The following is a 26792-nucleotide window of genomic DNA, read 5'->3' on the forward strand; positions in this document are numbered from 1 at the left end:
ACAGGACAATCATAAAGCTATTCTTTATTTTATCTACAGTAAACTAAAATGTGTTAACCTTTTCTTAGTGGATTTTATTTCGAAATCATACAGCCAATTAATCTATGATCCAGCAAATTCACCCAAAATGTGTGATTTCCCCCCTCTTTGGTGGGTTATTTACTGCACTGCATCATTTCAGCACGAGTCAACCCGTTTTAAAAAAAGTCTTTAAAAAAAGAAAAGCATTTTCAGCCTCCTGTTCTATTCATGGCTGAATAATAGAGGTAATTGCCATGAAGCTCTTGACTGCCAATTAGGTGCCTATCTGAAACCACCAAAAGGGGGCGCCACATGATACATATGCTCATTATAAAACAATTAATATTGAACACAACAGTTTACAATAGCGCTTTTAAAAATATTGCACACTTAAATAACATCTTATTCACTTAAAAGGAGAGTTCGCCCAAAAATAAACATTCTGTCATCATTTACAAACCCATTCAAACATCATGAGTCTCAGCAATCATCGACTAAAAGATGTCTAATAGACGTCTAAAAGTAGCTAAAACAAGGGAAAATGGTCTATCTGTGAAAATATACACAAGACATATAAGAAAAGACAAGCTATGAAACATATTGGGAATTTTGGTAATTCCTGACTTCCCAACAGACAACGTAACCTCATCGTATGCTGGTAACTCCATTACCATCCCATTACCAAATCACGACGTTGTCAGTACGTCCCAACGTAACAAAATAAATAAGAACGTCCCATACAGGTACTCTATTAATAAAACTTGGTAATTGATTTAATGCCTGCAACATCTTTAATTTAGTTACCTGCAAGTGTGCTTTCATCAAATACACAAGAATAAATAACCACACACTCTCAGAAATAAAGGTATGAGAGCTGTAAATGGGCCAAAAGAGTACATTTGTACTTGAATGGTCCATATTGGTACCTCAAAAGTATATATTAGTACCTACACATTTTAAGAGGAACACTTTTGTACTTTTTAGGTACTAATATATACCCTTGAGTTATTAATATGAACCTAGGTACAAATTTGTACATTTTGAAAAGGCACCACCCAGTGACAGCTCAAGTATTTCTGTGAGTGCGCCTTGTATTAATCCAATTTTGGTTTATTCATAGTTAGACATTTATTATATTTTCACTGACAGCCCTAATTTTGCCTCGTTTTAGCCAATATATCAATGCTAGACGTCTATTAGATGTATATGAAACACTATAAATGATTGGTGGGATACTTTTTTATTAAAAAACAAAGAAAGATATGAAGAGTTCAAATGCAAAAACCTCTAAAATGTCTGCTAAAGTGGTCATTTTTCTTAAGCTCCTGTGTGTATGTTCAGTAAATCGACCTTTATCGCAAATAATATGTTCTTTGCATTGCCCTTAAAGTAAAATAACTTATTTTAGAACAAATTTCAGACTGCACTTTAGACTTTTTGCATCTGAATGCTTCATATCTTCTTTTGTTTTAAAAAGAAAAAAGAACTCCACTAATATTTTTTTATGTTTAATAAACATCTAGAAGACGTCTATAGCATGGATGTCCTGGCTAAAACGAGGCTAAATTTGAGCTGTTAGTAAAAATATAATCAGTGTCTAGCTGTGAATGAAAAATGGACTAGACTATTAAAGACACGTGCGTTTATTTATACCTGTGTATTTGACGAAAAATTGGAGATTTCCTACTAAAGACGTCAATATGTCTTCCTTTATGTTCAACAGAAGAAACTTACAAAATTTGGGATCACTTGGGTGTATACATTTTTTTATGTAGCATTATTTATTTGATTTTGGTGAACTATCCCTTTAATTGTTTATGGAGGCGTCAACTCACCACATATCTTCATTCCAAGCTTCCTTGTACATCCATGAGCGACTCCACTCCAGTCGTAGTCTAAAGGGAGAAAACGACCAAAGTGATCTTGGCAAATAAAGCCACAATTATATGGTCTCCGCCTGTATCCACAAAAGCGGTACAATTGAAGCGCTCTTCCTAAGTGCACCCAAGCGGTAAACGCGCCATCCTTTATGCTGCTAATATGAAATGAATGTAAGCGTCACTGTGGGCCACATGAGGACATTTGGTGCCACCCCTGCGGCCCAAACCCTCAGCAGCGCTATTATACGCGTTCAGCACCATTTACCAGCTCATTATCTCTGTCGGGCCAGACCTCAGCCCAGCTTCAGCAACCCCTGCCATTCATTCTTCTCCAAAAAATGACTACTCCCGTTCATCCGAGGTGCATTAAATCCTTTCGCATCACAGCTGTAGCCTAATTCTGATTTACTTTTAGTAGACTGTTATGTAAATTGATAATTGCTTAAAAGACAGACAAATGCGGCATGAAGTCATTCAACAAAGCTGTTTAAAATATGATGGGATTATTTCTAAATTTGCACAAATGTTTAAACAACAAAAATAATAATCATAATATCATTATATATATATATATATATATATATATATATATATATATATATATATATATATATATATATATATATATATATATATATATATATTACATTTGCTCTGAAAAGATTTAAAATTGAATATAATAAAATATAATAAATAACAGTTTATTTTTCGTTTAAAAGCGATAAAAGATCATATATAAAAAGATGAAACATAAAATACATTTAAAAATAGGCTATTCTGCCAAAATAAGCATGCAATGTCATAAAAAGAAAAACAGGGATGGTGAAAATGTTATTTGCAATGCAGCTATGCAAAAGTCGCAATATGCCGTGACTAATTTCTGAAAAGCATGTTTCTGTTCCTGTCTGTCATAATAAAATTAATAAACATAGCTGCGTGTCTCCCAATCAGAAAGAAGGACAGTGAAGCGAGCAGAGAGCCATTAGTGGCTATTTAGAGTGCCTACATTTATCGCCACACTTAATAGGCTATACTTGCTCATTTCTACAGACAGAGCTTTTTATTTAAACCGAGGAATATGCGACAATATATATTAGGCTACATAAATAGCTTAATAATACAGAATAATTTTTCTAGAAATAAATAAAATAAAATAGATTATAATAAAAAAATAAGAACAACAATAATATATAAAAAAATAGAAACTAGTAATGAATAAAATAAACAATAACAGTAATAAATAGGCTAACAATGATACTTCATTTTGCAGTGCTTGTGGATGAAAGGGCTTCCGCCTTGTAAAAAAAAGAGTAGTTGGTGGTTCATTCTGCTGTGGCGACCACTAATAAATAGGGGGCTAAGCCGAAGGAAAATGAATGAATAATAACAATAAGAAATCAGGACAACAATGATATAAAATATAAACTTACTAAAATAGCGAATAAAATAATAATAACAACAATAAATAGGCTAACAACAATTGACAACAATTCATTTCAAAGTGCTGGGATGCAGTTGAAAGGGCATCTGCTGTGTAAAAAAACATGGCAGAGTAGTTGTTGGTTCATTCTGCTGTGGAAACCCCTGATGGGTACTAAACCAAAGGAAATTAATGAATGAATTTTATCAATGAGAAATAAGAACAACAATAAAAAATATAAACATATTAAAGTATAATAATAATTAATAAAGTAAATCATAACATTAATAAACAGGGTAACAACAATATTTAATTTCCCAGTGCTTGGATGCTGTGTAAAAAAAAGCATGCCAGTAGTTGGCAGTTCCTTCCGCTGTGCAACCATTGATAAATCAGAAACTAAGCCGAAGGAAAATGGATAAATAAACAAAATTGTAAACATAAAACTATAATACATATCAAATAGGTCTAATAGGATCATAATTTAAATGTTAATCGTAAATAATAATAATATGAAGAATAATAAACATTTTAAATCTCCCATTCTCGCGTGACAGCCATTACCTGTTAATAGTGCATCTAGCAAGACAAAAAAATCACCTAAAAACATATATAAAGACGGATCAGAGGCGGCTGCTCGTCTGTCTTCACTAATTGCCAGTGAGCAGGTGTGTTTAAAGGCCAAAATCATCACCTCTGCTCGCGGGATTTGCTGCTGCTGCTGCGGTGATTTGTTGGTCCTGAACGGCGCCGTTTTCCCGCCTCACCGACAAGATTAATGACGCCGGCCACAAAGCAAATAGCCGGAGTGAAATAGCGGTTTATCGGTGATGGACCTACTTGAGGAAGGTGGCTGTAAATTTGTCGAGTTGGGATCCGGAACGCCGCCAGAAGAGGAGGAGGAGGGTGCAGACGCCGCCATCACCTCCAGTGTTTGAGTCCTCAATCCAGAAAGCGCGCTGTCTGTCACTTACAGAGAAATCTGCTCCTGTTTTAGCAGACGACAAAACTCAGGCTGGCTGAGGGGGAGAGACAGAGGAGGTTCAGCATGAAGATATGGTTGCAATAGCTATTAAAAAAATCATATTATTTATTTAGACTATAAAGTATAGGCTATGCTAAAGACATGCATGGTTTAGCTTATAGTATGTTAGTTAGCTAGTTTAAAACTGTAAAACATTGAAGACCTGAATGGTTAATGTGTTGATTAACTGTATCAATTTTTAAAAAATATATTATTTAGACTGTAAAATAGGTACTGAGTAATAGACTGTAAAAGACTTTTACAGTCTGAGTTTAGACTGTAAAATACCAGAATGGTAATGTGTAGGCATGGGGTCAGTATAAGATTCTGATGATAACCTTGGATGAAAAAATATCGCGGTATCACGATATTGTGATTACTGCTCTAAAATATGTTCTTTTTAAATGTCTGGATAAAAAACTAAACTTTTTTCCCCTTTGAACACAGTATATTTTATTTTGAGAAACATTAATATTTTAGAACAGTAAACATGTCAGGCGAAATCATTCAAATGAATCATCATCGACTTCTGCTGTCTTCATTAGTTTCTAAAACACAAATATCTTTACAATTTAAGACCTGCAAGGTTAATGGTTAGTTAGTAACTATTTCAATTTAAAACATGCAAATTAATCTATTTAGACTGTAAAATAAGGTCTATGCTGAAGACCTGCATGGTGAACATGTTGATTAACTATTCAAATAAACAAATATCATATCAGTTAGACTGTAAAATAGCTAGCGGAAGACCTGCATGGTAATGTGTAGACATGGGTCGGTATAAGATTCTGACGGTATGATAACCGTGGGTAAAAACATCACAGTATCCCGGTATTGTGATTACTGCTCTGAAATATATTATTTTTTAAATGTCTGGATAAAAAACAAAACTTTCCCCCCCTTTGAACACAGAATATTTTATTTTGAGAGACATTTATGATATTTTAGAACAGTAAACATGTCAGGCGAAATCATTCAAATGAATCATCGACTTCTGCTGTCTTCATTAGTTTCTAAAACACAAATATCTTTACAATTTAAAACCTGCAAGGTTAATGGTCTATTAGATAACTATTTCAATTTAAAACATGCAAATTAACCTATTCAGACTGTAAAATAAGCTCCATGCTGAAGACCTGCATGGTTAATGTGTTGATTGGCTATTTCAACGAAAAAAAAATCATATTAATTAGGCTATAGTAGGCTAGTCTTTGCTGAAGACCTGCGGTTAATCGTCTGTTAGTTAACTAATTAAATAATAATAAAAAATCATATTATTTAGACTATAAAGTAGGCTAGAATGGGAAGACCTGTGATTAATGGTCTGTTAGTAAACCATTTAAATAATAATAATAAAATCATATTAATTGTACCATAAAGTAGGCTAAAGTATAAATCTATGCTGAACTTATAAAAAAATTGTTTTGGGGGTTTGTAAAATTAGAAGAAGCTCTTTTGGTGGGGAAAATAAGAATATGAGATTAGAGCAAAGCAGCACATACCTTGAAAAAGAACCATTAAATCAATTTTTCAGCATAATAATTAAAATTATGAATTAAATTAAAACTGGAAATTTTTTGAATTGTCTGCAGATTTGTCTTCAACATTGATGATGATGATGATGATAACGTCCAATAACAATAAAAAATACCCAGTGCTGGGTTGCGGCTGAAAGGGCATCCGCTGCGTAAAACATATGGCACAATAGTTGTCGGTTCATTCCGCGGTGTCCACCGTTGATAAATCGGTGCATTGCCGAATGAATGGATGAATTAATAAATATCCTAATAGGAACTTTCACACATAAAATGAGCCAGTTACAGAGCTGGATCAAGTACAATAAATGTTTTTAGGACGTCTGCATTGAAATGATGCTCGCGATCTGAAACGAGGTTCTCAAGTTTTTTTTTCATTCACACAATTGGTAGCTATTGTTGAACCTGTCGACAAGGAATCATAAATTTTCTTGATGAACACAGCCCACACGTGTAAGTATTGATTAAGAAATGCGGCGCATTGATTTCTCAATTCTGGTGACATATGAATGGTGGCTGTTGAAAAGATGAATAGAAAGCTGATTGTACATCAGTATGCAGCAGCACCTATAGATTAGTACCAACGGATTCAAGTAGGCAATACATTTTTATAGTACACCCCCAGACATAAGCTATAATCCCGTTTTACCGAATAGCCTACTCTGCAGCTTTCACTGACAGTGTGAAGCACCTGTTAGACTAACAATCCCAGCTAATTCACGATATTAACAGAGATATCTAAAAGTCAGTAAAATCGGCTTACCTTGTGAAAGAATCGAGAGCGCAACAGTAGTATCCCAAAACCTCCAAAAGCAACTAAATTTCCTCGACGTCAGATTCACCTTCACTCCTTCAAAAGCACAAATAACTGGCCAAATTTTCGTTGTGACTGACGGATTGCGATGACCTTTCCGGTTTGCTGCTGCTCAAAGCATAAATCGCCTCGTTTCTTCTTTTTTTTTACTGGACTCTACATGCGCATGACGCACGGTTGGTGGTCCTCTGAGCTCTCCACAACATCTCTCCTCATTTCTCCAGAAGCTTCAGCACCAGCAGATCGACAGCTCTGGCGCAATCCCGCAGGACTTTGTGTGCCTTTAAATGAGGAAGCAAATGGCGAGCAAACACTTTACAAGTTTGACACAACGGCAAAGCACAACGCAACACATTACACCAGAGCCAGTGAGAGCACTATCTGTGTCACCCTGACCTTGGGATATCAGGCACAGATGAGCTCGCGGAACACAAAATGTTGAGTATTGTAGGGCTTGTTCGTGAATTCATCAAGAGTATGCATTAGTGAGATACGTGTTGGGTGTTAGATCGTTATGTTAACGGGAAGACGATGTTTCTTAACCTTGAAAAGAAAAGTCTGAGAAGTTTTAGATCCTAAAATGTGCACACTGTAGCAGTTTAGAGTGTTGTTATAAGAAAATTCCACATGGTGGCAGCAAGCGTTCAATTAATGTAGCCTAATAGTAAACCTAGTGCACACACGTGTACATGTTCATATTACTAGTACTTATTTTTTAGACACTAGTACCCTTTCCATTGATACTAGTTCCTATTCTTTAGATGCTTTTAAAATATATGCTAGTGCATACTCATTTTACGCTAGTTCTTTTTATTAGATACTAGTACTAATTCATTAGGTAGGCAACTTATTAATTAGATACTAGTTCTTATTTATTAGATACTAATGCTTGTTTTGATAGTAACTAGTAACTATATTCTGTTGTTAGTAACACTTTTTTCCCCATTGATTTCTATGGGATCTGTCATTGAGGTATCAAATTCAGTACTGTATTCCAGATGGGACTAGAACATATTTTTATGCACTAGTAGTTAATCATTGGGTTCTAGTACTTATTAATTAGATGCTAGTAGCTATAGATACTAGTACTTATTCTTTATTCATGAGAATTTGAAATGTTACTGGTAACAATTTTTATTTTACTAGTAAATTGTTTAACTAACTTTACTCTTCCATTTGGACTAGTCTTAACACAAGACGAGTACAAATGCAGAACTGACTAGTAAAATAAGAATTGTTACAATAGTTATAAAAGATACTAGTGTCTAATAAATAAATACTACACAAATCAATAATTGTATCTATTTAATACTAGTATCTAATGAATCGGTACCAGTACCTATTTCATAAGCACTAGTATCTAATGAATAAGTACTAGTACTTAATGGAAAATATACTAGTATCTAAAAATAAGCACTAGTGGCATGACAATATAGCTACTAGTAAGGGCTTTTGACTAAATGTCAAAACGGCTTGCCATATGCGGTGCTCCTCACCGTTTCAGATTAAGCAAATAGGGTTTTTTTAAACATTATTTCCGCCTAAATGTCCTTTGTGTGATTTGAAACGACTGAATTCATCAGAATAGATAGATTCTAGTTTCATATGACATGTCGGACAGTGTTTCAGCACTGGACAGCTCCCTCTGCGAGGATCTCCAGCTAAAAAACACACCAAACATTTATCAACCCCCGGTGGTTCACTGATAAGAGAGATGTTTTCTTTAAAAAATAAAAAATAAGAACATTAAACCCCTTGTATAGAACCATTTTCTGTTTAATGGTCTTCAGATGACTAGTTTAGTGTTTCGTGTTGTGCATCACGCATTCATTCATCACACTCATTCAATGTCCTTCGGTTTAGTCCCTTTATCAGGGGCCGTCACAGCGGAATGAACCGCCACGATAAACTAATTGTGTGATTAAATTTAATCAAATTCATCTTTCTATAGAGATTTACAACGTAAATCAGCTTAACACAGGTAAAAAGAGATGAAAAGCCATAATATTTTAAATGGTGTGATATTAGAAGAAGAAAACAATGAGCGATTTTAAAGGGATGCCATTTACACACACTCAAACATTTTATGAGCTTCTTTCTTCTGTTAAACACAAAGTTATTCTGAAGCAAATTGGGGAAAAATGCAACCATTTAGGATGATGTGATATTATATGCAGGGTACGTGCAAATTACAGGAGGATTTGGGGGGATTGACCCCCCCCCCCCCCCCCCAATTGACATCAAAACAAGATCTGTGGGGTGTCAGTCCTTTAACAGTAAGACATAGCTTTCTCTAATCTCTCATCTTAAATATTAATAATTAAAACTGTATAATATAAATATACGTTTAACCCCCCAAAATTCATACCATTGTATGAATCGCATAAATCAATGCTAGGAAAAATATTCAACAGACTGAAACTGACAGTTCCAGAGCATTGAAAGACATCTCAAGTATTAAAAAGCATTTTTCTTGTAAAATAAGTGTTTATATTTGCATGTAGCCTCGAAAAAGACACATTTGACACATAATTGGAATAGTTTGACCTACATTAACCATCAAAATAGTCACTAAATGTCCTTCAAAACACTGTAATTAGATGTCATTTAAATACATTTCGTCATCTTGGAATCATAAGGTTCTATCTGCACTGAATGATTTAGAGATAATGAGCTTCAAAGATTTTGCATTCTATTGCAAACATGTGTGTAATATTAGGTTTTTAAATAAAAAGTTTTAATATTGAAACAACGTATAGAAAAAAAAACATCCCATAATATAAATAAGTTGACATTAACTAAAAATGTCAAGAACTCAATTTTGACAAAAATGTCAGATAGAACCTTATAGTTCTAAGGTGACGAATTATAAATTTGATTCATTGAAGCCCACTGATTACCAAACTACTACCAAAACAGCTACCCTAGCACGTCATACACAGTGTTGGGGAGGTTACTTTGGAAATGTAATAGATTACAGATTACAAATTACCCTATTTAAAATGTAATAAGTAGTGTACCTTTTCGATTACTTTATAAAAGTAAAGTAACTTATTACATCTGATTACTTTTTGATTAATTTTAGTTTTCTAATGGATATTTTCAGCTAAATCATTTTCAAGCATTTACACTGAGCGGGTGTGACCTAATCAAACAAATCAAAAGCATCAGAATAGCTGCTCTTTTATAAATGGCCTTATCAGAAGGCATTATGCATATCAAAAACAGTCAAAGCAACAGATTAACATTATTCAACATATTTGGATGTAATCCCATTTGTAATCTTTAACATTTTCACAAGTAACTGTAATTTAGTTACAAATTTTTTTCTCAGTAACTGTAACTAATTACTGTTACTTTTATTTTGTAATTAAATTACGTAACACTGTTACATGTAACTAGTTACTCCCCAACACTGGTCAAACATTGGTCTCTGTACAAATAAACAAAACGCAACAAAACACTAATGCCTTTCCCCCCCCCGCCAATATTCTTCAGTATCTTCCTTTGTGTTAATCAGAATAAAGAAGCTAAAACAAGGTTGGGACAAATGAAGGATGAGTCAACGATGACAATTTTTTTTGGGGTGAATTAATTTAATCTCAAACGAACAAACAAGTCGACACAAGATGGCGCTGGAATATTAATAGCTGTTCGCTAAACGCACTCAGGAACTAGTGGCTGCTTTCGGCATGCAAATTAAGTCATCAAGAACATAAAACCTGGACACATCAAATACATGTCGAGCAAAATGTAAATATAAACGTAGTTATTTATTGATTGATAGGCTATATCCTATACTTTTTTAATCATTTGTAGGCCTATTTATTGAGTCAAGAGCTCACAGTTTTTAAGTGATAATCCTAACACAGTGATGATATTATTGTTAATTTCATAGCTTTAAGATTATTTAGTGATATAATTCATTAACAGATGTAATCAATGTCGCAATATATAAATAAATGGAGCTATTAACACTTTAAAATAATGGGCCGTTATTTAATATTAGGTTATGTATTTATTGCACAAATAAACAATCTTGTACAGCATTTATTCAACGTTTACTAATACAGGATTTAAATTAAAAGTTGTGCTTGTTAACAATAGTTAATTAACATGAAAAAACTATGTGTTTCATAAACTAACGCTACCAAAGATTAATGAATTCTGTATTAAATGTATTGTTCACTGTTTGTTCATGCTATACCATGTTTATGTTCATGTTTAATGTTTGATTTTCACAGGGGAACTTGTAAGATTTCCCGAATTTCACCACAATTTACAATAAAAGTTTTAATTTAAAAAGCCAAGGATCTGAATTTTGATTGGCTAACCATTGCTTTAGCCTGTTGATCATAAGACAGCATACTTCCAATTGCAGATTACTATTTTTAAATCCTTAAAATGCACATATATATATATATATATATATATATATATATATATATATATATATATATATATATATATATATATATATATATATATATATATATATATACAGTTGAATTATTAGCCCCCCCCCCCCTGAATTATTAGTCCTCTTGTTTATTCCCAATTTATTAATTAAAAGCTGCTTTTATTCTAGTCCAGTGGTTCTCAAACTGTGGTACGTGTACCACTAGTGGTACGCAGGCTTCCTTCTAGTGGTACGCGGAGAAATGAAATATGTCATGTACATGCTACACACATATCAAAATTGATCAAAAATTATGTATATAATATGTCATTTATGACATATAGCCTATATTTCTGATGTAATCTGCCACATTTTTTTTTAACTGTGCAGAGTTGTAGCTGCTTTACTGGGCCTACTGCTCTACTGTATTTCAATACTGCTCATTTTGGTGGTACTTGGAGAGACAATTTTTTTTCTGAGGTGGTACTTGATGAAAAACGTTTGAGAACCACTGTTCTAGTCGAAATAAAACAAACAAAACTTACTTCAGAAGAAACAATATTATCAGACATACTGTGAAAATTTCCTTGCTCTGTTAAACACCATTTGGGAAATATTTAAAAAAGAAAAAAGAATTAAAAAAGGGGTGAATAATTATGACTTTAACTGTAGATAACAATGTTGGGTCACAGTTTATTTTAAGGTACAATTCTGCTATTAACAACCCATTAGGTATAACTTTAGCCCCCCCCCCCCCCCCCCCCCATAAAAAATTAAATAAAAATAAAACGTAATTCACTGCTTATTAATAGTTATTAGGGTAGATAGTTGTTGGAGTTAGGTATTAGGTAGGATAAGGGATCTAAAATAACATCAAGGTGAATATATACTCTAAAAGTACTAATGAACAGACAATATATTAACAATAGGCAGGTAATAAGCCTAATAGTAATAATTAAGGTAATAATTAATAGTCAGAACTGATACTTAAACTAAAGTCTTACCAACCCTGTATACAGTGTGATGTCTTAATTAAAGTGTGTTTTATTAGTAAGCACTTTTGAAAAGCAAGTCAGCCAGTCAAACAACAATACACTACAACATCCGACTCCTCAGTGTTCAACAGAATGTGTTGTAATGAAAATAAAGCGAAGACAAACACAAAACGAGGCAAACATGTAATAATCTCTCCACTCGATCCCGTAAACGATGCTCTTACACCCAGAACAACCTTTGATGCTCAGCTACTCTAGGCCTTGCGAGGGGTAAGACATATTTATTTATTTATTTCCCACCCTTAATACTCTAAAATAAACAAGCACGTGTTAGATTTGAAGTATATGCATGCTTAAGTATGTGTGTCTAAATGACTGATTCTGCCAGACTTTCAACAGACTGACATCAAAGGCAGATCAGAGTGTGGCATTCAGATCAGGTCACGGTGAGGCTTAAACACACATACACACACACACACACATGCACACACTCCCTGCAGCAGCCCCTCCATCAGAGCCACATGTGCTGCTGTGATAGCCGGACCACAAAACCAGCAGCCCAGGGGGATTCACCATATTCACACAGCTCACTTATAGGAGCTGAAAAGGCAGATCCCTCGGTAAGTGGTTTGTCACCTAATAAAGGGCTATTTGTAAGGTGGCCGAGAGAGTTTAACGTGCTGCAACTCAAGAAAACAGCGTTCGTTGTCTTCATTGGTTTGACGTGTTTCAAATCGTCACAATACAAACAGCAAACGCGATGCAAATTCCAACAACAAATGCACATTTTGATCAGAAAGACAACAATAGAAATAAAGTTGGCTAATTGTGTTGTTTTCCTTTTACCATAAGCCTACTAAAAAAGCCTGAATAGCTATATTTATTTTATAATATTCTTATTTTCGATTTATTTTGACCTCGTTTTAACAATTAAAAAGTGAAATGAAGATATGCAAATAAATTTTTCATTACACTCTCAGAAATAAAGGTATATATGAATTACCAAGGGCGAGGCAGTGGCGCAGTAGGTAGTGCTGTCGCCTCACAGCATGAAGGTCGCTGGTTCAAACCTCGGCTCAGTTGGCGTTTCTGTATGGAGTTTGCATGTTCTCCCTGCCTTCGCGTGGGTTTCCTCCGGATTCTCCACAGTCCAAAGACATGCGGAACATGTGAATTGGGTAGGCTAAATTTTCCGTAGTTTATGAGTGTGTTTGAATGCGTGTGTGGATGTTTCCCAGAGATGGGTTGCGGCTGGAAGGGCATCCGCTGCGTAAAAACTTGCTGGATAAGTTGGCGGTTCATTCCGCTGTGGTGACCCCGGATTAATAAAGGGACTAAGCCGACAAGAAAATGAATGAATGAATGGATTACCAACCTACATCACACATGACATCACAGGGGTTCCCGGTTGCAATAGCAAACATGTTGTGTCGAAAACTTAACTTTTACCGTACACCACACTGCTTTTAATGCCAACCGCAGACGTCTTTGGCTAAAAGGGAGCTGAATGGAGTGAGGAAAAATGCTGGACTCTGCAGTTCTCATTTCATATCAGGCATGGTTTCCGCTACATTCATTCTTCCGTGGCGGTGCGCCACACCAAAATTCATCCCGCCACGGCTACATTACAGCTTCTTATTCAAAATATTCAATTGTTTTTTAAAAAGCGGATTAAAATCGCACCGAAAACATATTAAAAGGTAAGGGAATAATAACAGCGCAAACTTTTCTGTGATCGTAGTAGTGCTGTGTGTTCTGTTTAACCTTTCAAGGTGACGTGCTGACTGACTGACAGGTGCGTGAGGCCAGCAAACACGGCAAAGCTTTCAGTTATGATGAACAGTTTCCATAATTATACTTTATTCATAGATAAAGGTCTCTGGCTCTGCATATAATGACTTTATCTTGCTGGAGTTTATAGCTGTTTCACTTTACTTCAGGAAGCATTAATGCCGCGGTCTCCTCCACAAGTCTATCGGAGACATTCATAAATATTCCTAGCAAATCTAATAAATGTTGGAGACATACTCATAGCATAAACGCACTAAATCACACTTCAGCCGCATTTACTCACCCATATGGTACAAATGTGTACTGTGTGTACCCAATGACTGATTTGAGTATTTAACCTTGATATTATGCTTAATTGAGGATATTAAGTTACTTTAGCTATCTTGTGTACATTTCGCAGTTTCTTGTCAGTTTATTTAGGCTAATTATATGCAAACATTCAAAGAAATCATGTAATCTGGTTGAGAAAATAAACAAAACACTTACCTTTCAGGTCACCTACAGCTTCACTGACCAATAGTCACTGCATGATAAGTAAATCCCAGCTGGGTCCGTCACTTATTTCAGTTCATCCCCTTGAAACATATCCCGGACGAGCCCCCAAGATTACCAGCTTACGAATGCTCTAGCGATTTCCAGGTGCAGCCTGTGGAGCTCACCGTGCCAGTTGGTCTCCAAGTCCGATGGATTGTACAGATTCTGTGCAGATTACAGGAAAGTGAACAGTGTGACCAGGCCAGACTCTTTTCCAGAATGGAGAATTGTATCGATCGCATTGGTGCTGCTTCGTTTGTGACAAAGCATGATTTATTAAAGGGTTACCGGCAGGTGCCACTGACGCGGCGTGCTTCAGATATTTCTGTGTTTGCAACTTTCTGCAATAGACGATTTTGGCCTTCGGGATGCGAAACGCTCAAGTAACCTTTTATAGGTTGATGCAGAAAGTGTTATCTAGTGTTACAAACTGCAAGGCATATCTTGATGATGTTGTGATTTATTTTAAACCTTGGAATGACCACATGAACACCCCACTTTTAGTTTTTACCCATTCGGCTGAAGCCTTATTAACTTATTAACTTTTGTTTAAACAAAATGTAAGTTCGCTAAAGCAGTGGTCACTTAAACAGGTCGGACAAGGACAGGTGCGCCCAGTTGAAGCCAAAGTGGAGGCTATTGGTAATGTCCCTGCCCCCACCACCAAACGAGAGTTACATCACTTCTTGGGCATGGTCGGCCACTACAAGAGATCCTGTAAAAACTTCACCTGATTCCCCTGTTAAGTGGGTCCAAAGATTTTGTGTGGGACCAAAAATGTGACTGCTTTCAGTGCGGCCAAAGATATTTGTGTAGTGCCCCAGTTCTCTCTGCCCTTGACTTTACTCACGGTTTTAAAATTAAGGTGGATGTCAGCGCATGGATGCTGGGGCAGTGCTGCTCCAGGAAGGGGTAAACGAAGCTGACCACCCTGTGTGTTATTTTTCAAAAATAAAATTTTCAAAGACACAGCAGCATTACAGCACGATAAACAGGCCCTAGCATTACTTGAAATATATGAGGGTGGTAGCAACTTACCTGTCGTAATTTACACTGACATCAACCCTTTGGTTTTTCTCCAGTGCATGGCCAACTCCAACCAGAGGCTAATGAGGTGGTCATTAGTAGTCCAGGGTTGTAACATTGACATCCTCCAAAAAAGGGTACAGAAAATCCTATTGCCAATGCTCTTTCTGATATTGTTTGTTTCTCTGATGCTAATTGCCGAAATGAGCTTTTGACTTTTATGGGTGGGGGTGTTGCGTTCATAGGAGTATGCGTCTCTCTTTCCCCCTTGTGTGCTCTTTCTCTTTCCCTCTCTACAGATCCCGCCCTAATTACACCGGCGACATACCCTGGGATTGGTTGGAGTGACCCAGGGCATCTTTTAAAAAGTAGAACAGGCGTGGAGCTAGGAGCGAGTTGGTTGGCATGTTGTTTGGCAATTGGTGTTGTAGAAAAATCTAGTTGCAAGTGTTACTTTTGATTGTACTTTTGATCAAGTTTTGGCTTTTGTTTGTTGTTTATCCATCCCGTGTTCATCCAATTCACCTATAGCGCATGTGTTTGGACTGTCGAGGAAACCAGAGCACCCGGAGGAAAGATATGGCTTTGTATTGTCACTAGTGGGACACTAAGACACTCGGCCGCCATGCACACCTCCCACATGTGCCAATATAAAGCCATATCTTACTGCTACGAGTGTGATATTACTCATCAGTTTACAATAATAACTATAAGTTAATTCGCTTAAATGTTTTTACTAAAATGAAGAAATTATCAATAATAGATTTAATACATTGCAATTTTTTTCTTGTTTCTAGTCCAAATATCTAACAAATTCTTAAATCAAGAAGCATTTATTGCACAAGTAAAAATCTGTCTAAATAATAAGTCAAAATTAGGTAAAAAAAAGGCAAAATAATCTGCAAATTGGGAGTCAAATATTATTTCAAACCTAAAAAGTATTATTTTGCTTACACCATTTGCAGATTATTTAGCTTCTTTTAAGGAAAAATAAACTACTTTTTTGTTTAAAAAAAAAACAAAAACACTTTTTACATCTCTATGGCAAATGCTTCTTGATCGAAGTATTTTATTTATATATGGAATAGAAACAAGACAAAAAACTGTAGTAAGAAAAGCAATTCTTTGCAGTGTAGTTTTATTAACATTTAATAATGAAAATAAAGTAATTAGTTGTTGCTTCATTTTAACGGTGCGTTAACCACTGTGAAAAGTTATATGATCAATTTGTCCTGACAGCACATGTTTTCAGCTCATTGTAACTTATTAAACTTACTGTATATTGTAACTTATAAAGGTTAATCATGCTCTAACTTAATTTTATAAGTGACTCAAGTAATATAAGGTCAATAGACACCAAAGGGTAATCTGATTCAGCTTAAATATCTTAAATGTCAACCAGTATTTTTTTTCACAGTTTACTGTTAACGAGCAACTTTGGATTTTAATAATTCACAAAATGCTGCACACACTCCAAAAAAAAAAAAAAAAAAAAATATATATATATATATATTTTTTTTTGCTCGTTCAAGCTACTTATTTAAAATTAGCTGAAACAACTCAATTCTTGAGATTTCATTTCATTAACACAACTAACTTTTTTATGTTCAATCCACATAGATTTGTTAAAAGTGTTGTTTACTAAATCGATTTGTGTTGAGACAACATGAATGGTGTGGAAGCCTGCATTTGTTTACAGTGCACTCAAAAAATGACGCTTGCAGTTTGTTCAAACTACTTATTTAAAACGAGCTTAAACAACCCAATTCATGAGTTTTTTGGGGACAACTTAATTGTTTTATGTTCAATCTGCTTAAATTTGTAAAAACTAATAAGCTAACTTAATTCCTTCATGTTGTCCCAACACATTGATTGTTGCGGTTTTTACAGTGTACGGGCATTTTTCATCCAATATCAAATACTGATGACACTATTTAAAATAAATAAATGCAGAATACCACTGATTTCTGTTAATGTTTGCTTTATTGTCATTTTTTTTGCTGCCTGTTCTTAAAACCATATAATGTATGTAAAAAAAACCTGTCCTTTGAACTGAACATGAGAACTCTACATATCCTAACAACTGATGGATCTCACAGTGCTTCATTCGGGACATTTCACTCAATCACAGACAGAGTTTCACCGTTTCTCTGTCCAGCTTCTCTCTCTCACACACACACACACACACACTACAAAACTCGAACTTTGACATCAATTTAATAAGCATTTCTCCTCTTTAAAAAATAAATCTATGTACTTTGAATAGCTCCGTCTCTCTTCTGTATGAATGCGCATGTACAGATCATAATCTTTATTTTTTTTTTACACAGTTTTGAGAGTTAAACAGAGAGTTTTTTTTCAATTATAGCATGCTAAAAACACCCCACAAGGAGCGAAAACTGACACTTTCATTCAACAAAAGCTATCGATATATATTTACAGAGTAACGAAATCTTCCACCGAAGACAGAGATCTTTAACACAAGCTTGAACTTGTTAGCGTTTTGAGTAGCTCAGGGGTGGGAAGCTCGTCCTCCTCCCCCCCAAGGGTTCCTTTAGGAACTGAGAAAGACTTGAAAATTTTATTTACAAGTCCCCAAAAACAAACAACCTCGCAGTCAAGTCTGACAAACGTGCTGGGCAAAAATTAATTGCATTCCAAGGTGAAGGTTTTGACGTAATTCAAATATGTGTACTGTGCTGGGGGCGGACTGCCCATAGGGAGCACCGGGTACATTTCCAGGTAGTCTGATGGTTAATCTGACCTGCCACTGCAAATCTGGCCTGCTCTCCCCGCTTAACTTGCTGATCGCCACACACCTGCAGTACATTAGTTTTCCCAGGTGAAAACACTGTCCCAGTCCACCCTACTGAGTACATTTATTATGTATATATAAATACACACAGGCATGTGTATATTTAAGAAAATCCTTATTTATATTTAGATTACAATGATACAAATTATATATACATTTAAATATCTATGAAACAAAATTGTTTTGTTTAGTTTTGTTTTTTGAATAAATATGTGCATCACATACAGTTGAAGTCAGAATTATTAGCCCCCCCTTTTTTGTTTCCGTAATTTCTGTTTAACGGAGAGATGTTTTCAGCCCATTTCTAAACATAATAGTTTTAATAACTAATTTCTAATAACTGATTTATTTTTTCTTTGCCATAATGACAGTAAATAATATTTGACTAGATATTTTAAAGACACTTCTATACAGCTCAAAGTGACATTTATAGGCGTAACTAGGTTAATTAGGTTAACTGGGCAGGTTAGGGTAATTAGGCAAGTTATTGTATAACGATGGTTTGTTCTGTAGACTATCGAAAAAATATATAGCTTAAAGGGGCTAATAATTATGTCCTCAAAATAGAGTTTAAAAAATTTAAAACTGCTTTTATTCTAGCCGAAATAAAACAAATAAGACTTTCTCCAGAAGAAAAAATATTATCAGATATACTGTGAAAATTTCCTTGCTCTGTTAAACATCATTAGGGAAATATTTAATAAAGAAAAAAAATCAAAGGGGGGGGGGGGGGGGGTGGCTAATAATTCTGACTTCAACTGTGTACACACTAATATAATAATAATATATAAACTTATATACCTTTGTAAAGCTGCTTTGACACAATAATTATTGTGAAATGCACTATACAAATAAACTTCATTAGAATATTATGTCAAAATAAACTTTTGGATGTGATTTAATCGCGATTAATCTTTGCCCAGCACTAGAAAATAAACAATTTTTTTTTCTTTTAGACTTGATTAGGATCCTGAAGATGATATTGCACTAGTCTATATGGTCGTCTGAGTCTTCTACACGGGTCTCAGATCTTCTCTTTTCACATAATCGGAGGTTTTGTCGTGACTTTTGCTCTTCTTGTTCTGGTGCGTCTTGACGTGTTTGGCCAAATGGTCGCTCCTCATGAACCTTTTACAGCAGTCCGGACACACAAAGCGTTTTTCGCCGGTGTGTGTCCGCAGGTGCCGCTGTAACTCATCTGACCGGGTGAAACTCTTCCCGCAGAAGAGCCAGTTACACACGAAGGGTCTCTCTCCTGAGTGCCAGCGCAGGTGCGCCTTCAGGTGGGATGTTTTACCGTAAACCTTCCCGCATCCGGGGATGTGGCAGATGTGCTGTTTCTTCTTTCCGGGCTCATCACTAGAGCTGGACGACTGACAGTTCGGACATCTGCATCTCCGGCAGCGCCGGGCGGTAGCCAGCGGAGATTTGGTGTGCAGCAAGGCTGCGATTTGAGTTTGGTACTGTGCGAAATCTGTGTGTCCCAACACTAAGCCTCTTTGGATGGGGAAGCGGTGTGGGTGCACCGAATGGGCTACAGGATTCCCTTGCTGAAGGCTCCACCATGGTATATCCTCCCCTGGATTTGGGGATAGCTGTCTCTGCTGCTGATGCACCAGGCCTGAGTGTCCCGGGACAAAGCTAGGCATGGCTGGAGGGATGGGGGCAGGTGCTGCGTAGGTAACCGCAGGTACATAAGTCGGCGGGCAGGTGGACTGTAAAGATTGCATTGAACATGGCAACATCTTAACCGGAGAGAAATCATACGGATATGTAGGATCTGCCGGAGGGGTCAGTGGGAGCTCATGGTGGGACGCGTAGGAGCTCTGCAGGTGAGATTTAGAGGATAGTCCAAAGGAAGGGTTGCTGGAAAGCGTGGATTGATGATTGGCCTCATTACTCCATGGGTGGAAAATCCGTGACGGGGAGCCGAGGGTGGTGTCGTAGGGAACTTGAATAAAGTCCGTGGGAGTGGATCCGTGGTGGTGACCGATCCGGTTACACGTCGCTGCTAAAAGTGCCAGAGGAGAATGTTTGCTGTTTTCCGGAGAGGAGTTCGGAGTGCGATCCTGGAGCAGAAGAGAGAGCTGTGTTTAAACATTCAAATGTGACGGATGTTTGAGAAAAACAAAACAAAACATCAGCTTTAACTTTTTGGGGAACTTTCGACAGATCTGGTTCAACAAAATAGGAAATTTTACTTTTTTAAAAGAGATTATAAAGCAAATTAATTGATATGTATATATTTTGAAATGAGCCATTGAACAAACTAGAAGAGAACTGCTTGTTTGCATATGGATTACTTAAGATGCACTGCTTAAATGTGTTTAATAGATATTTTTAAGCAAAAAAGTGGATAAAATGTGAAAATCTGCCACTGAAGCACTGCTTAAAACCTCACAACTTGAATACAGAAACAGTAAGGTTCAATTAGTTAATGCATTTACTTAAAAAAACAACAAACAATACATTTATTACAGTATTTATACTCAATTTTTTTAAACATTAGTTACTTAAAATACAGCTGTTCATTAGTTCGTATTAACTCACAGTGATGTTAACAAGCATTTAGATTTCAATAATTTAGTAAATGTTGAACAGTATTGTTAATTATTAGTAAATACATTAACTAATGAAACCTCATTGTAAACTCTGACCAATTAATGCTATATATACACAATTTAACTTAAAACTCCAACATGAAGCAGCAAGTACCAGTTTAATTAATTGAGCTGTCACTGAAAATAAAATTAGAAAACTCTCACTAACAACTCCTGATAAAAATAAAAAAAATGTAATGTATTTACGATGAAATCCTCCTCACAGTTCTCGCTGGCTTCATAACTGCACACGTTTGCTGTAAGTTACATTGAATATGAAACACAACTTGAATTTACTATTATTTAATGGGTAACACTTTACAAGAAAGTTCCATTAGTTAATGTATTTACTGACATGAAAAACGATTGAACAATACACTCATTTGTTGTTCATTGATAGTTCATGATAACTCAATGTTAACGAGCATTTAGATTTCAATAATTTAGTAAATAAATATGTAAATCAACTAATGACACATTACTGTAAACTCTGACCAAGTAATGCTATATAATACACCTTTCAACTTAAAATTCTAGCATGAAGTAATTGAAAATCGAATTAGAAAACTTTTAGTCATAACTCTCAATAAAATTAAACATAGTTAGGATGAAATAGTCCGCACAGTCCTCGCAGTGACTCGTTTACTTGACATTGAATATGAAACATTCAACTTGTATTTATTATTATTTAATGGGTAACACTTCACAATAAGGTTCCATTAGTTAATGTATTTACTGACATGAACAAAGATTGAACAATACACTTATCTTTTGTTCATTGATTGTAAACTCTGACCATTTAATGCTATATAATACACATTTTAACTTAAAATTCAAGCATGAAGTAACTAAAAACCGAATTAGGAAACTCAGTAATAACTCTCAATCAAAATTAAATGTAGTTCAGATGAAATCCTCCTCACAATTTTTGCAGTCACACATTTGCTGCAAGTTACATTGAATATGAAACACTCAACTTGAATTTATTATTATTTAATGGGTAACACTTTACTATAAGGTTCCAGTTGACCTGAAAACTCTTAGTATTAACTCTCAATTAAAATTAAGCGATGACATCTTCCTCACAGTTTTCGCAGTCACACATTTGCTGTAAGTTACATTGAATATAAAACACTCAACTTGAATTTACTATTATTTAATGGGTAAAACTTCACTACAAGGTTCCAGTTGATATGAACACTCTTAGTAATAACTCTCAATTAAAATTAAATGATGAAATCCTCCTCACAGCTTTTGCAGTAACACATTTGCTGGACATTGAATATGAAACACTCAACTTTTAATATTATTTAATAGGTAACACTTAACCATAAGGTCCCATTAGTTAATGTATTTACTGACATGAACAAAGATTGAACAATACACTTTACTGATGTTCATCGACAGTAAACTCTGACAAATTAATACTATATAATACACATTTTAACTTAAAATTCTAGCATGAAGTAACTAAAAACCGGATTAGGAAACTCAAAATAAAACGTAACGTTAGTTCAGATGAAATCCTCCTCAGAGTTTTCACAGTCACACATTTGCTGTTAGTTACATTGAATATGAAACACTCAACATGCATTTATTATTATTTATGGGTAACACTTTACTATAAGGTTCCAGTTGATTTAAAAACTCTCAGTAATAACTCTCAATAAAAACGAATCCTCACAGTTCTCGCGGGCTTATTAACGGCTGTACATTCAATATGAAATCATATTTTTTAAAAAAAAGTCGTTAAATAAAAACAACAAACGGCTGGTTGGCGGCAGTTTGTGTATTTTAAAACAACCAGTCTCAAACAAATCCTCGAAATCTGCTTTATCCGCGGTTTTAGCGTCTCGCGAAGCACATTTTCACCAAAATCGCAAACTTTTGACCAACCTGCAGAAACGCCTGTAGTGTGTCGTTCCTCAGCACAGCCACAGCTGCCATGGCAACGCTTCCTCGAGTTCCTCAAGCTTCCCGCGTTTTAAAAAAGCAGCCCCTCCACACAAGAAAAAAACGCGAAAGAAATGTTCAGCAAGACTTGAAGGTCTTGTCGCGGCTTCCTCTCCTCCAGCGATCCCCGGACTATCTGAGGGAGTGAAGGATCACTTCTTTGGATTTGATAAGGACTTTGGTGGGCCGCCAGCCAGTCAGGAGTGAGATTTATGACTTTGAAGTTCGCCGCTGCCCAATCATCAAAGAAGAGCGGCTCTTTGAGAGGGGGAAGCAAATCCTCTGAATCCACACAAAGCTCCTATGGTGTGTTTGTTGGTCTGGATAAAAGGGCTGATTATTAGGGGGGGATGGGACGGGTGGGGATAAAGGCGGGACAATTAATGAAGTAATCACTATGTGGGAAATGTATATACACAAATAATTGGATTTTCTTGATCAAAGACCCCCTTCGCCCGCCTGGAGACCCCCGCTATTGGATGCCGGAGTCACCCGATCCCTCTTTCTGTAATTAAGGATTTGTTGTGCGACAATGCGACTGTGTGTGTTATCTCCAGAGATCTCCGACAGGCTTATATGTATATGTCAGATAACTTCAAGAGGAAGGAGTCGTTTGACTCGGCGTAAAGTTCACACATAGTTTGTGTGTCCCGCGATTTAACATTAGTGACTAAATTGGTCACCCTTACAAGCTGTTTCACAGATTGGCTTTGTTAATAATATAGCAGCTATGGAATAGATGAGAGATGAATTCCTAAATATGTGTTTTGTGTGCTAAAATAGCTGATTTTGGTCAAAAGATTCGCTTCAATTCTTGCGTCAGTTTTGTGAACACAAATATTTTTTTTTAATGTCAAGAACTGTTGGATTCACAAAATTCTCACTTAAAAATTATTTCTTTTGCTCTGCTTGTTCAAACTACTTATTTAAAATGAGCTGAATCAACACAATTCTTCTTTTTTTTTGAACAACTTGATTGTTTTATGTTCAATCAACGTAAATTTGTAAAAACAATGAAACCTATGCCAGATAACTTCAAGAGGAAGGAGTCGTTTGACTCGGTGTAAAGTTCCAATGCAATCTCAAGGCAATTCGTAACTTTTTGATTTAGTGACTAATTCATACAATTTTGTACGATTTGCTTATCACCCAATGACGGTTGGGGTTAGGGGTGGGGTTTGGTGCCACGTCTCCTTTTTAAAGTCGGACATATTCGTACGACTGAACTCGTACGAATTTATACAAATTAGCCACTAAACGGACAAAATGTAAAATACGTACGTTTCCTCGTGAGATCAGGCTGAAAGTTCACACATAGTTTGCGTGTCCTGCGATTTTACATTAGTGACTGAATTGGTCACACTCAAAAGCTGTTTCACAGATTGGCTTTGTTAAAAACATAACAGTCATTAAACAGATTGATTCATAGATATGTGTTTTGTGTGCTCAAATGACTGATTTTGTAAAAAAAAATTATGGCTTTTTTTGCTTCGATTCTTGCGTCAATTCTGTGAACACACAAAATTATTATTTTTACGTCAGGAACTGTTGGATTCACAAAATCCTCACTTAAAAATGTCCACCACCCATCCCCTCTACTTATTTAGAATGAGCTGAATCAACACAATTATTCAGTTTTTTTGGGGACAACTTGATTGTTAAATGTTTAATCAACGTAAATTTATAAAAACAGCCTGTGCCAGATAACTTCAAGAGGAAGGAGTCGTTTGACTCGGTGTAAAGTTCACACTTAGTTTGCGTGTCATAATAACAGTCATTAAACAGACGAGAGATGAATTCATAAATACGTGTTTTGTAGTACAATTATCTAAATCAAGAAGTGTTTTCTAAAAGTAAAAAAAAGTATACTGTAATGTTTTATTATTATAAATATAAGATCGGGAAGCAGTGGCGCAGTAGGTAGTGCTGTTGCCTCACAGCAAGAAGGTCGCTGGGTAGCTGGTTCGATCCTTGGCTCAGTTGCCGTTTCTGTGTGGAGTTTGCATGTTCTTCCTGCGTTCGCGTGGGTTTGCTCCGGTTTCCCCCACAGTCGAAAGACATGCGGTACAGGTGAATTGGGTTGGCTAAATTGTCCGTAGTGAATGAGTGTTTGTGTAGTGTTTCCCAGAGCCTGGAAGGGCATCCGCTGCGTAAAAATGTGCTGGATAAGTTGGCGGTTCATTCCGCTGTGGCAACCCCAGATTAATGAAGGGACTAAGCCGACAAGAAAATGAATGAATGAAATATAAAAGCTAAATTAACTGAGGTTTTTCTTAAAACAAGCAAAATACTGTCAATGAGATAAGTTGTAAATTAGTATTGTTTTATTATTTGAAATTTATTTTTAAATTATTTAAAAATTTATTTTACTTAACCCATTGGAAGACTATTTAGCTTAATTTACAGAATAATTATCTGCATTTTTACTCATTATTTTAGTAAACAAAACAGCATTTTTACTTGTCAAAACCTTTTTTTTTTGCAATACAATGGGAATACTATGGTATGTGTCATGTGCATTTGGGAATATAATATAGGGATTTAGCAATAAGAAATAGTTTAATATTGAATCAAAAGTTTAGCTGAATTGTTCGGAACACATTACTGCTGTAAATGTATATGGGGTAGACATAGACCACAAAGCCCATCTAAACAATCTGTTTCGCTGTGTTCAGGTGATGTTGCGGAAGTTTCCCTCCATCCTCCCTATCACCACCACCACCACCTGGTCGGCCTCGTCTCCACTCAGGAGGTTGGCTTCGCCCTGCCTTCATCTTCAGGCAGGATCTGCCAGCTCATCCAGAGTTCTGCACTATAGACAGGGCTTACGCCAAAGGACTTTATGAAAGGACTGTAACGAATTTGCATTCATGCAAATAATTCACAATAAATGTTCAAACGTTTATCTGCCTCCTAAAGTCTTTCTGGTAGAACAAACATTACACAATTAAGTTGATGCAGAAAACCAGCAAGAATTGTGTTGTTTCAGCAAGTAGTTTGAGCAAACATCCTTTTTTTAACCTGGTAAGTTCCTAGCAATGTGCCTGACTAATTAAAATTAGAGTTTTGATATATTTGGAATAGAAAATGTTCAAAATATGTTGACTTTGGCATAAAAGGAAAATCAATAATTTTGACGAACACTGTAAAATATGCCACACAATCGATTTGTGTCAGGGCAACATGAAGGAATTAAGTTAGCTTATTAGTTTATGCAAATTTAAGTGGATTGAACATAAAACAATTAAGTTTTCCCCCCAAAAACACAAGAACTGCGTTGTTTCATCTAATTTTAAATAAGTAGTTTGAACAAACACCGAATGTTTGCATTTTTTGAGTGTATTCAATGTATCTTTGCATGGCTATTTCCAAAAATCTACATGTGAAACATAAAACATAAGCTTTTGTCATCCAGTGTCAAGGATAAATGACAAAAAAAAGACCAAACCTTTGCTTATTGTTTACAGGGTTGGAAAGATATTTCATTTAGACGCCATCAGTGTGTGAAAGTGACATGATAATGATGACGATGGTATCGTAGTCGTGGGATTCACAAGCTGGAAGAGGAGGAGATCCTCTCTTAGGAGAAAGTCTGAACATTTCCCAGATCTCCTCCCTCAGCTCCACCCCGAACCAGGGGAGCTTTTAGAGCAACAACAAATACGACACCTTCGCAAATAATACTGCAGTCACAGATGAAAGATGGTAAATGAGTGCTGAAATCAGAAGAGCTTTAAAGCAGGAGGTGTTTAGCGCTTTCAGAGTTTTGCAGGCAAGTAAACTGACATATCAGTGCAGCTTCAGGAAAAACAAGAAGAGTAAACACCCACGGAGCGATGTGTCTAATCTATGACTTTTAAACTGTCCCTTTGCAGCAGTTTGGAGAGGCTGATGTTGAAGCAGATCAGCTCTTTTGATGGGATTAAGGTTTCTCATAGTAATGGGGGAAGGAGGGGATTCCCGCTGGGAGGAGATCTCAAGTTTT

At 35.8% G+C, this 26792-nt stretch overlaps 2 protein-coding genes across 7 annotated transcripts in view; both read right to left on the reverse strand.

Moving 5' to 3' along the window:
* Window positions 1-4289, reverse strand: part of gad1a (glutamate decarboxylase 1a) — a 34026-nt gene extending 29737 nt beyond the window's left edge. For 2 of the 4 annotated variants that reach the window (XR_012385111.1, XM_002663304.7), the window contains exons 1-2: window positions 4162-4289; window positions 1857-1916 (exon numbers count right to left, since the gene is read on the reverse strand). Coding sequence is in view for 3 of the 4 variants with exons in the window: in XM_002663304.7 (XP_002663350.1) it covers window positions 1857-1916; window positions 4162-4243 (142 nt within the window). In the remaining variant the exon portion in view is untranslated. Of the gene's footprint in view, window positions 1-1856; window positions 1917-4015 lie in introns of all 4 variants that reach the window. The other 2 variants (XM_021478820.3, XM_021478819.3) reach the window with 2 other exon arrangements.
* A 13114-nt stretch (window positions 4290-17403) lies between these two features.
* On the reverse strand, window positions 17404-22945 carry sp5a (Sp5 transcription factor a). 3 transcript variants are annotated; one of them, XR_012384880.1, is made up of 3 exons: window positions 22751-22945; window positions 19181-20323; window positions 17404-18506 (listed from the first exon to the last, which is right to left on the reverse strand). XR_012384880.1 is itself a non-coding variant. In XM_073911648.1 (3 exons), exons 1-3 carry the CDS (start codon window positions 22799-22801, stop codon window positions 18025-18027), a joined length of 858 nt encoding a protein of 285 aa, XP_073767749.1. In that variant the 5' UTR covers window positions 22802-22945; the 3' UTR covers window positions 17404-18024. The 3 variants fall into 3 exon arrangements, 2 of the variants coding, with proteins under 2 accessions (XP_073767749.1, NP_851304.2); XM_073911648.1 differs by having other exon boundaries at window positions 17404-18074; window positions 19567-20323; NM_180973.3 differs by having other exon boundaries at window positions 17404-20323.
* Window positions 22946-26792: the final 3847 nt, after the last annotated feature.

This window comes from Danio rerio, chromosome 9 (genome assembly GCF_049306965.1).
Source record: "Danio rerio strain Tuebingen ecotype United States chromosome 9, GRCz12tu, whole genome shotgun sequence".
NCBI lineage: Eukaryota > Metazoa > Chordata > Actinopteri > Cypriniformes > Danionidae > Danio > Danio rerio.